We start from the raw sequence: 12038 nt of genomic DNA on the forward strand, positions 1-12038 counted from the left end.
TAAAAAGATTAAGACCTATAAAATAAATAAAACATTATAAAGGCAGGTAAATAATAAAGACTAAAAGAACATTTAAAGTGGGGGCTTGCTAATAAAAAGCTAATCTAAAAAGATGTGTCTTTAGCTGTCGTTCAAAAATGTCCACTATGATGTTTATTTCTTGAATGTTTCTGATCTCAGAGTCTCTAGATGTCTGAAATGTTTCCTCCCCTCCTCAGGATGAGAGCAGAGTGAAGGTGACGGTGATGGAGGTGCAGCCGGTGGACCACAGGGAGTTCAGCCGGAGACTCCTCAGCAACATCCGCAGATTGTCCAGCTGAACCCGGTCCCAGTCATCTGAAAGCTGCCCCGGTGATTAAACTCTTCTTCCACTGGTCTCTGACTGGTGTCCGCCGCTTCCCTCCAGCCAGATAACAGCCTATCTGAGACAGCAGAGGGCCGGTGATTCATCGCGTTAAATGGCAGCCAAACAAAAGACTGATATTTAGTTGCTCACTTCCCTCAGCGAGCCATTTGTGAAACACTGCAAATGGCATGGGAATGACTTTTACCTTTTCTTTATTTAATGACATTTTAACAAAGAGCTTTGACTTTCTGATTATGCATAACTGTGTTCTAGACCTGCTTACATTTGTATCATGTTTCATGTGTATCATACATGGTAAGTTTGAAGAGTTTTCTCTTTTTTATACAAATGATTCATCTCTTTGGTTTCCAATCTGTGGCTCAGTGTTCGTTGAGTGAGATTTTATTTTAAGGCATGGCAAAAGTGTGTGGGTGTTGGCATTTGTTTCAACTTACAGCGTGTAATTATTGTTAAAATTATCCTTAGAAGTTTAAGAAAAGAGTTTTGAATGGTTCTGCACATCCAAGATATGTCAAAGAAAAAGTGATAAATTATGTCAAAAATAATCTCTCATCACTTGTTATTAAAAGGTTTTGATTTCCTTAAATCTCCCTTACCCACATGTTTTATCTTTTGAATTTCTGTGTAAAAAAAAAAAAATAAGGCTGTTTTCAACCAGACATTACTACAGAACAGAGCTGCAGCAAGCTGTACAACATTAGCTCGAACGCTAATTTCCTAAGGATAGATTTTTGGCGAAATCAACATTAATTAATTTTTTAATTAATATTCCTTCAATTTCCTGCCGCTTTACCATTTTTTTAATTGATTTAATTAATTGTATCATTATGATTTATGTTATATATTGCTAGGAAGTACTAGAAAATGTGATATGATAAATAATTGTAGGTCTTAATGTCTTTACATTTCACTCATCAATCAGGAATGTGATGTGACTGCCATCGGATGCAGCAAACATATCTGTTTCACACTGAACTATACTCAGTTTGTAAAATTAAATATAACAATATATCGAATATCAAAATAATGTTTGGTGCTTTTTGGTGCTTCCTCTCCTCAGGTGTGGCTGAAGGGCACTGGTGTATGCACCATGAGAACCATCTCCTACCCCACTGTAGGGGGGGGGGCTTTGGGAGATTAAACACACACACACACCAGAGTTCCCGTTAGAATATTTTTTCGCCGGTCAACATGTCCGTTAAAGTTTAAATCTTCCGGACAAAATGAGAAAAGTGCCGGTCAAAGGTCTTCTTTGTTATTTATTGTGCTTTAAAACAAATTGATATGATTCGATATTAAACAAACTAATTATAGTAGATTAACTACATTATTCAAAAGTGTACAGTAATTTACAATAACACGGGAATAATAAACGGAGCGCTCTCCCCCTCTCCTGACAGCCCGTCAGTATCATGCAGCTCGCGGATCAGTAATGAGTGACCCGACAGTAAAACTAAACATATCTATAACTAGTTACGGTAGTTTGAGAGGTCATTAAAATAGCTACGTGTGATATTCTAACCTGAAGTGTGTGTTTTGTTCCGCTCACCGCTGCATGTGATCATGCAAAGCTGCATGTCGACTCGTCAGCAGCAGCTGATCTCTCTCTCCCGTCAGATTAGACTTCACTCGCGTTTATGTCCATATCGATCAGATCTAGCTAGTTCTAGCTAATGATATGACTACCTGCTTATCAAAAGACACCTACACAATAAGTGTCGCTATGCAACTGGGTGAGGCCACAAAGTATAGCGCAGCATTATGCATTTGTTTACATGCCCACCGGAACCCCGAGGCATTACCAACAGATCAACGCACAATCAACCCATACAGGACATCTATTTCTCCACATTACGTGTTAGACACAGGTTAGACATTAGAATTGACTATTCTTGTCTGTCACATAAATGGCGCAAGTTGCGCAACTGATGTGGTATTGCGCTAAACGAAGATTATTTTTGAACGGACACTTTGACCGGAGAGATTTAGATTTGCCGGTCTTCAGCATATTTTACCGGTCGTATTCCGGTAATTACCGGCTAACGGGAACTCTGACACACACACAATGATCCTTCCTACCCAGCTTGACCTTTACCTAAACTTTTTCTTCTAATCATGATTTTTTTTAAGGAAAGCCCAACCAGTTCTAAAGAATCCAACACAGTGGCCTCACAAAGTGATTCCTAAACAAGGCCCAGGGTTTTAAAAGGGGGGGGGGGGGGGGGGGGCGGGGAGTTAAATAGAAATGTTTTGGTTTCTTATCTGCAGACAAATTCAGAATCCGAGATATTTGTTTAAAGGCTGATCTGAAAGTGTGTGGTTATCTGAGTGATAAACAAACTGCATTTTAAACCCTAGGTAAAAATATATATTGAATTTAGGGAATGATTAATGGGTCACTGATAAACAAATGGAGATGGTGTCAATCAATTTGAAAGGGTAGCATTTCAGATGACATTTGAGGTTTGCTTTACTCTGAAACCCGGCCGGACTTCTCTTTTACATGTTCTGGCATAAGCAGGTGTTCTGCTCAGCAAATATCAAAAGGGAAATGTAAGATCAGAAAGTCATTTCCAACTTAAAGCCTCGCTGGTGATTGAGACTTAAGATGGACTGACATCAGCTTGCAGCCCCAAGGCATTGTGGGACGGAGGAGGACACAGTGGAGAGATTAAGAAAAATACTTTGCATTGCCCTCAGATAACTTTATCTGACTGACGTGCTGAGCAGAAGGGAACTGAATTGTGGGTGAGGTTGTCATATCTCCTGTCTGGGGACGTGGGGCCTTCAGTGGTGAATATGCAGTGTGTCTCTATCTGCATAATGACGGCTCCAAGGACGCTGAATAGAAATGAGCTGCGGTTCTCACGGAGGTCGTAGCCCTGATCACAGTCTGTAAGGCTGCAGTCTTATCTTAAAATGCTGTAGTTCAGTATAGCCCCAAACTACCGTGTGTGTGTGTGTGTGTGTGTGTGTGTGTGTGTGTGTGTGTGTGTGTGCTGTGTGTTGTGTGTGTGTGTGTGTGTGTGTGTGTGGTGTGTGGTGTGTGTGTGTGTGTGTGTGTGTGTGTGTGTGTGTGGGGTGTGTGTGTGTCAGCGGCGCCGGATTCATTTCAGAAGTGGGGGGGGGGGGCAAAAAGTGCGTGTGTATGTGACATAGCCTACTTGCCAACCCTCACGATTTTCGCGGGAGACTCCCGTTTTCCTCCCGTGGTCATATTTATCCCGCATTTCTCCCGATTTCTGACTAAATCTAATTTGTTTCATTCTAACATAACGCACCCAAATGTTACTGTTTCCACTCGGACTTCAATACAGCTACACCATTGTTTGGTTTCCATGGTAACGTGTCTCTTTAGTAGCGCGAGCAAATGAAAGTCTGAGAGGGTCTTCAGGAGGAAGATAGTCAGAGAAAACAGAACAAGAATGGACAACTCAACCCTCTGCTCACTCCTTTCCTGTACATTAAACTATACAGACCAGCCCACATATGACAGCGCAGTTGCTCATTCCATCTCTTCTTTTTTCCTGCTATACGCTCTTGTTTGACAAGCTGAATGTTGACTGGTGTTTGACTGAAGTAAGCTCTGTGAAAAGTTCCAGTTATTAACTCGGTATTTACAAAGCTGTCATCTCCACATTTGGAGAAAGTTACAAGCCGTTTGACAGCATCACATCTGCATATTTCACAGAAGGCTCGTTTAGTGGTTTTGCAAATAATTAACCACTCTCTGTTTTTGTACCATTCTGCATTGAAGTACCTTCTCTTTGCCCAAATAAGCTTTTATTGGCCCGTCACAATGTCCCGACAACAAACCTCCATGCAGTCGGAACCAGCCTGTTTCGGTTCAACGATGCCGGCGGCGGCGGTTTTGACAGCCTCTGCGGCCGCAGAGCTGCTGCTGGGGTTCATCTGGCTGCGCTGGTTCTATGGTTGAAGGTCCAGGCTCCGGAGTTGTGGATGTCAGGGATGTGACATTCAAGTTGTTGAATTTCAGCTTAGTTTGACTGTATTTTGTTTTCTTATGCGCCGGTTCTTCTGACATGTTTGCAAGTTTATCTATCTAGGTTAATGGCTGACACACACTGAACAACGTAACACATAACGTAAACAACGTAACAAATAAACACATCTAAGCTTTGTTATTGGTTGTAATGTACATGGATACATTTGAATGGTGTGACAATGTCCTATTTGATTGGATTAAAATGTACATATTCTCCCTGTTATGTCTGCCTGCTGTATTTTACCTAATGCAAAGTGACCTGCTCCATCGAAATCAGTCGCATTGATCCGAAGACACATTTTGAGTTGTATACACTGTTGGAAAGAGGAGATTCCTAGCTTTCTAATGATATCAGGATTGTTTTTGTACTATATTAAGCAAAATATGTCACATTATATAATGACTGTCACCGAGTCATCATTTTGAGAAAAAGGCCTTAAAGTTTCCTCTTCTCTGGATCGATCTGATTGATTATTAGCGGAGCAAATGATCAAAGTAGTACGGAGGGAAGATATTTTCGTTTGGATTACTGGTCTGGGGGGAGCTCGCGAGTGTGTGCGTGTATACCACGTGTGTGTGTGTTTGTGTATTTTTGCGTTTGTTTCCCGGGGAAAACTTTCAGGAGAAACACCGGCTGTTGTTATGCGTGCTGTGACGTCAAATTACTCCGTTCTCCGCTTGTAATTATGCCGTTAAAAGCTTCAAAGCTGTATTTATCATCTGAATTTGCCGAAACAAGTTTAATATTCTGAAAGCCAAGACTTTGTTTATTTGAAATCAGATGAAAACAAACTGTAACGGACCCTGTGGTGTTATCTATGATTACTATGCCTTACATTCATAATGTCAGCGGAGGGAGGGGAAGCGGCACTGTAGAAGAGCAGAGTGGCGAGTGAGAGGCGAGCTGTGTTCTTCCCTTTACAAGCTTCAAAAATGCCTGTAGCTAATGAGAGTGAATATAACAATCAACAATAACAAAATATACACAGCTATATCAGATGGCGTTCTTTTTAGATGCGACTTTAAAGTAGAGGGGAATTATTGAAACGGGATGTGTACAGGGTTCCGCGGCATCCGCTGCTGCGAAAATGTGGGGCAGGGCCGTAAAGTGGGGGGGTCAATGGCCCCCCGCTTCCGGCGCCCTTGGTGTGTGTGTGTGTGTGTGTGTGTGTGTGTGTGTGTGTGTGTGTGTGTGTGTGTGTGTGTGTGTGTGTGTGTGTGTGTGTGTGTGTGTGTGTGTGTGTGTGTGTGTGTGTGTGTGTGTGTGTGTGTGTGTGTGTGTGTGAGAGAGAGATTTTGCATGGACCACCAGTATTGGAGCCTTTGATGTACTGCATGCATCACTCTGGACGCCTTCGTTTAGTTATTGTCAATATATGGCAACGACATAAACGTTCATATTTTATTTGGATATTCAAACAAATATGTGAACATAAAATGGCTTCAGGGGTCGGGTTTCATTTCTTGAAAAATAAATAAGTGTACACAGCACCTCATAAACTATCTACATGTTATGCTTTGATTTGCATTACTTAAAATAAGAATGAATTCCCTGTCAGAAAAAGTCACTGCGTGTTCCCCAAAGCTCTGTGAAGGCGTGCAAACATCCTCTCTGCTGGTCTTACAGAATATTTTTGATAGACAGTTGACAGTGTTATCAAGGACACACACTTCACTCTCTTAAGGGTATTTATAAGCTCTTTTTTCTAAGTTAAATATAAATTATGGCAGTTAGAAAGCGCTCTGGAGCCAGCGCAGGTGTTCTGCAGGAGCTTTCATGCATGGCAGGAGGCCGGAGGTTCAGATTTCTCGCTCTAAACTTTCCTCTCTTGTAGGAAGCGGTTCTTTTGTGCAGCCCTCCCTTCTTACCTCCTTCCACTCTTTACATAAATTACTCAATCCCCCTTAAACGCCCTCCTGCTTCCATTATTCTCTTCATCTGTCTTTCCCTGTCCACCTACAGTATCTATTGTTTTTTTCACGCACTGTGTCCACCAGCATCATCCTCATTTCTCGCAGCTCATCGATTTCCTACTCCTCTCCTCGTCTTTAGTTCCTCTGCTACCCACCACCAGTTAAATAAACCTCCCCTATTGCGCTCTCTCTGCACCACAAGCACATTGGCTTGAGGGCGTTTGTGTATGTTTTTTTTTCTGCTCCACTTGGAGAGCCAGAGGCAAAGCCGACACCAAGGCCAGCATGCACTGTGCACGCCATGTGCCTGTACTTGTGCATGATAACACCACACAGATGGAAAGATTTCCAACTGCCAGTTTATAAAGCTGTAACACGAGTGGAGCTACACGATGGAGCATATCTTTAATGGTGAAGTAATGACATAATGTTCACATTCTTTGTAATTCCCTCGAAGCACAGGCAGACACAAGTGGCTTTCTCATAACGGGTTTATTCCTCCGAATCCACCATGAAAACTACACAAACAAACAGTATAAATGACAAACATAGTTTCGTGTTAGACACACAATAACATGCACAGCATGTGAGATAATAAACATAAAAGTAATACAAACACAACACCATACCTCGTTGGGCTGCATGCTCTGTAAACAGAGGGAAGTATTCTTCAGTTCTCTTCACAACTTATATGTATAAGAATACAAAACTAACGGAGCTTTAAGTATCCGTGCATCTTACTCTGAGGGTGCTTCTCATCTCGCTCTCTAACTCACGCGAGAACAGCATAACGAGACGTGAGCTTGGACTTCGAAATAAAAGACGAAATATTGCACGCATGAAACATTACAACAATAATAATTAGTACACTTAGAAAATACACATTACAGTTAAATTATGAACATGTAAAGGCTGCACTTACATTCTTGGTCTATCCCAGTATATTCTGAATAACTTGTGCATTCAATAGACGTGATGTCCAACAACACAATGCTTTGTGCGCCTGTGCAATGCAGAACCTGTTTATGTAACAAAACTACTTGGTTGGGTTTAGGAAAAGTTCATTATTAAGCTAAACAGAATTATGGAACTGGCGTAACTAAGGCATATAAGTTACATTTTCTCCCACACCACTCCGCTCCTCCGCTCCCTTCACTGGCTTCCGGTAACTGCTAGAATCCACTTCAAGACACTGGTACTTGCTTACCATGCTGCGAATGGATCTGGCCCTTCCTACATCCAGGACATGGTTAAACCGTACACCCCAGCGCGTGCACTACGCTCTGCATCAGCCAAACGACTCGCTGCGAGGGGGACCCAAGTTCCCATCGGCGAAAACACGTGGGTTTGCTGTCCTGGCTCCAAGATGGTGGAATGAGCTCCCCATTGACATCAGGACGGCAGATAGCTTGCACATCTTCCGGCGCAAACTGAAAACTCATCTCTTTCGACTCCACTTCGAGCGTTATAACTATTAACGAAGCACTTTTATACTAATAAAGGACTGGCTTACCTAAAGCCAGTTGAGTAGCACTTGAAATGTTTGGCTCTATGAAACCTGATGTACTTATATGATTCTGTTTTCTTCAAGGTTGTGTCTTCCTGGTCAAATGTACTTATTGTAAGTCGCTTTGGATAAAAGCGTCAGCTAAATGCAATGTAATGTAATGTCATTTTAAATAAGTGTTTCATGAAGGAAATGAGCAGCAGTGAATGTCCTGTTTTCCTTTGCATTTAAAAAATAAAAATGCAGCTTCAATTAATAACCTAATCTCCAAGTAAAATATAGTTTTCTTATTTTATTTGAAAGACATGTTTTACTTTTCACCCATGCAGTCCATTACGGTGGATCACTCAGCACATGGTAAAATGCAATAATTGAATACACATTCAACTTTTTGGTAAATTAATTGTATTGGGACACAGATTAGACTTCCTTTTAAGTTAATGATCTCCTAACAATGCCTCCCAGCAACACTCAGTGATAGGAGCTTGTTGCACTGAGGATGTCAGTGAAGAGACCAAGAGAGTCATTCAATAAAAAGAAACAGAATGAGATAAATGTTGTCGAATAAAACTCTATTACAGTTCATTTTTGTTCTGTTGTGTCTGTCTCGATGGACAAATTGGTGTCTGGGCTCTGAAAAGTCGACGGTGCAGAGTGCTCACGCTGTGGCAGCTGACTTTTGGATATTTCATTGCTGGAGGCATGTGGCACAATTGAAGTTGGGAACGGTGTGATTATGAGAAATATATTACCAGAACGTGGCAGCGGCTCACGCCAGTCATCAATCAATCAAATTAGAGTTTCTTTTACTTTCCTTCTCTCTGCTTCATGGAGCTCAGGCTGTGATGGAGAGCAGTTGGAAGTGGCTTCTCTCAAGAGAAAACTTGTGTATTTGTGTGGGAGGTGCAGAATTTCCGCAAGTGAATGTGTGGCACCTTTAATTAAATTAGCCTAGATAATACATTAATGCATGTTGTGGGACATCGTTACGCAACGCAAGACACAGTGTGATGGTTTATAGGCAAACTAAACTAATGGCAACAAAAAGTTATGTTTTATTTCTGATGAGGACAGAAACCAGCCAGGATGATTGTTATCACAGTCCACGTTTAAAGTTGCACTTTGACAGATGAAGCTACTAGAATAAATGTCCAATGACGTTTCAGTTTTTGTTTCTATTGTAGGCCAATATGGTTTTCAGTTTCACATGCAGAGCTTTTTAAATTTTTAATGGGTAGCCTACTTGCCTGCGGCTTGTTTCTTCTTTTCTTTTCCTTTTAAATGTTTGATTTATTTTTATATTTTAGACCCCAGGAAGACTATTGACCATTTTGTGGAAGAAAGTGGTGATCCAAATAAAAAATAAAGAATATGCTAAGGACCTTTAAAGTTGTCCTTCTGGCTGCACACATGCACAGTATGTTGTTTTTCTTAAAACCACCATATGTTCATGTCAACAAGTCCTCCAACTCATACGACCAAATGGGCCGATTGTTCAGGCCCTTATTACGACCTAATATGTCGTTTGTTCAAGCGCTTAATACGTCCTATAATTACGTTTTAAAGTGTTCGCCCTCTAGTGCTCCCGTTGAATGCTAACATTACAGATGGTCGTTTATTCACAAATAACCCTCTCTGTAAAATCCTAAATTGTAGGATAGTTTGGCCATTAAAACGCTTTTTGATTAGATTTCTAGCGAGAACTGTATATTGTACTTTTAGAAGCCACGTCCAGTCAATATGTAGGATCTATAGTTTGATAGATATTACGAAGATGATTTGAGGTATGCGGCAGCCTCCATGTAAAGTTACGGGTTGAAAACAGTATTTCCGGTCTCGACGTTTTCATAATAAAACCAATGATCAAATGATTTAACAGTGATATCTGCAGTACTCATCAACTAAAAAACATCAGTTTATCCTTGTTAATTATACAACATGTATTGGTTTAAATTGTGTACAATGCTTTTGTGTTTTTCCCATAGGTTTTTCTCTTTCGATTCTGAGAGAGACACCTTTCCTTTTTCAGAGGTTTTGATAGGCTAAAACATCGATTGTTTTAGCCGCAATGCATTTCGGGATATGGTGTTTATATGAAATGAAATCGGAAACACTTTTTTTTTAAATAAAATAATACTTTATTCCGAGAGTTCTTGCTTTTCTCTTTGGAAGTCATCATATAACGGCATTGTAATACACGGTTCGGCTGCATTAAATATTACATATCATAATCTGCCGTAGATATTTATTTATAGACCTTTTGACAAACTGTAAGAAATGCCGCCAAAACTGAATACGTGACGTGGATCATAAATATATTAGCAATTAAACAACATCTTCCATTTATTTTCACACAATACGTCTCCTTGCAGTATCAACACTAATTCGGCTGACTTTTATATTTGATTCAATTGGTAGATAGGCTATATTTACACCATAACGGTGCAGAGCTGATAGAAAGGGATTTTTTTGTAGTTTTTAAAGATATTATTTATTACCTTTCCAACTCCTCATGCAGCCTTTATTTAACCAGGTGAAAGCCCCTTGAGATCAAAAGATCTCTTTTTCAAGGGTGACCTGGCAGGACATTAGTTACACATGTAACATAAAAACAACAGAACAACAATAAGGATGACATACAACATAATGTACAGGGTACAGTTTACAAACTCTATTTACAGAGACAGGTACCATGAGTATCAAACAGCATGTCACCCAGCTGAGTTTTAAAATGATGCAGGGGAACCAAAGTGCTCAGTTTTAAACATGTTTGCAGACTGTTCCAATTTAGTGGAGCTGCACAACTAAAAGCTTTCTTCCCTAAGACAGTCCTAGCACTTGGCACATTTAATAAAACAACATCATGAGATCTCAGACAATATGTACTTTCAATTCGTCGAGAGATCAGAGAGCAGATATAAAAAGGTAGTTTACCCAACATGGCTTTGTAAATGAACATGTACCAATGACTGAGCCTCCGTACAGTTAGTGAAGGCAGACCTGCCTTGGCATACAGGGTACAGTGATGAGTAAGTGCTTTACAGTTAGTAACAAATCTCAGGGCACTGTGATAGGCGGCATCTAACTTTTCCAGGCAATGGGCAGGTGCATTCATATAGATCAAATCACCATAGTCCAGCACAGGTAAAAAGGTCACAGTGACTAGCCTTTTCCTGGCTTCAAAAGAGAAACAGGACTTGTTTCTGAAAAAGAAACCTAGTCTAACCCTCAGCTTTTTAAGCAGGTTATTGACATGAAGTTTAAAAGTAAGACAATCATCAAGCCAGATACCTAGGACTGTTACAGGTCTATACAGGTTCACGGTACAATGCATAAGCTTCAAATCGAGAGACTGAAACTGTATTTTCTGTTTTAATTTCACAATAAAGTTAAGAGTCATATTATGTTTGATATCATTATGTTTTATTAACTACACCACTGGTTTTTAACCCGCACTGCCTAGTGGTTAAAGCACGTTATTGAATTTTGTTGTTGAATACGTTTTATTTGATGAAAACATTTAAATGAAGCTCAGCGTAAATTCTTTCAGGAAGACTGGTTCCCACGCTCTCATTCACAATTGTCCCTCACTCACTCACCCCCTTTCTCAATTAGCAAAAGGCACAACTCACCCCAGCTAACCAATCGGCTGCGTCTCATTTCCCACAGCCAATCAGCACACCAGGCAAAACGTTTAAATCCGCTCTTCTCTCTCCCGTCAGCATCGTTCAGGAGAATTGATGCAACCCTCCTTCACCTCCAGCTGTTCAGATCCAAGGCAGGTCAGCCCAGAAGAACCCTCATCACTCCGGATTTTATTTTCCCTTAGTATTCACCACCACCAGTGTAGGGGCTGCACGATTTTGGGGAAAAATCGAATTGCTATTTTTCTGACAAATATTGCGATTTGCGATATTTATTTTTAAGCGAACCCAACCTAAGTTTATTGTAAAATTGCGGCCATAACTCCGGCTAGGAAGGTCGTATCAAACGTACTTCCCGTCTCTAGCAACCCTCGCAGCCCGAGCTACGAGTGAAAAAAACTAAACTTACATGAAACTTCCGTTGGGTTGCTTTAAAGTCAAGCTTCAGTTTAAGATTCACCCTGTAATAGAAACATGTGATGGAGCATTACTAACCTGACTCAGATGGTTTGTTTCACCAAACTATCTAGGAAAGCTCCATTGGAAGCCATTTGGAAAGGGCAGGCACTTTCAAAAGCACTTGGCAGGTGATTGGATCAA

The 12038-nt window shown here is 40.7% G+C and overlaps 1 protein-coding gene across 2 annotated transcripts in view; it reads left to right on the forward strand.

The window, feature by feature from the left end:
- LOC117534433 (replication protein A 70 kDa DNA-binding subunit-like) overlaps positions 1-953 on the forward strand; it is a 54920-nt gene extending 53967 nt beyond the window's left edge. For both annotated transcript variants that reach the window (XM_034198627.1, XM_034198628.1), the window contains one exon: positions 219-953. In XM_034198627.1, the coding sequence (XP_034054518.1) occupies positions 219-320 (102 nt within the window). In that variant the 3' untranslated portion in view covers positions 321-953. The remainder of the gene's footprint in view (positions 1-218) is intronic.
- Positions 954-12038: the final 11085 nt, after the last annotated feature.

Source organism: Gymnodraco acuticeps, unplaced genomic scaffold (genome assembly GCF_902827175.1).
Source record: "Gymnodraco acuticeps unplaced genomic scaffold, fGymAcu1.1, whole genome shotgun sequence".
Lineage (NCBI taxonomy): Eukaryota > Metazoa > Chordata > Actinopteri > Perciformes > Bathydraconidae > Gymnodraco > Gymnodraco acuticeps.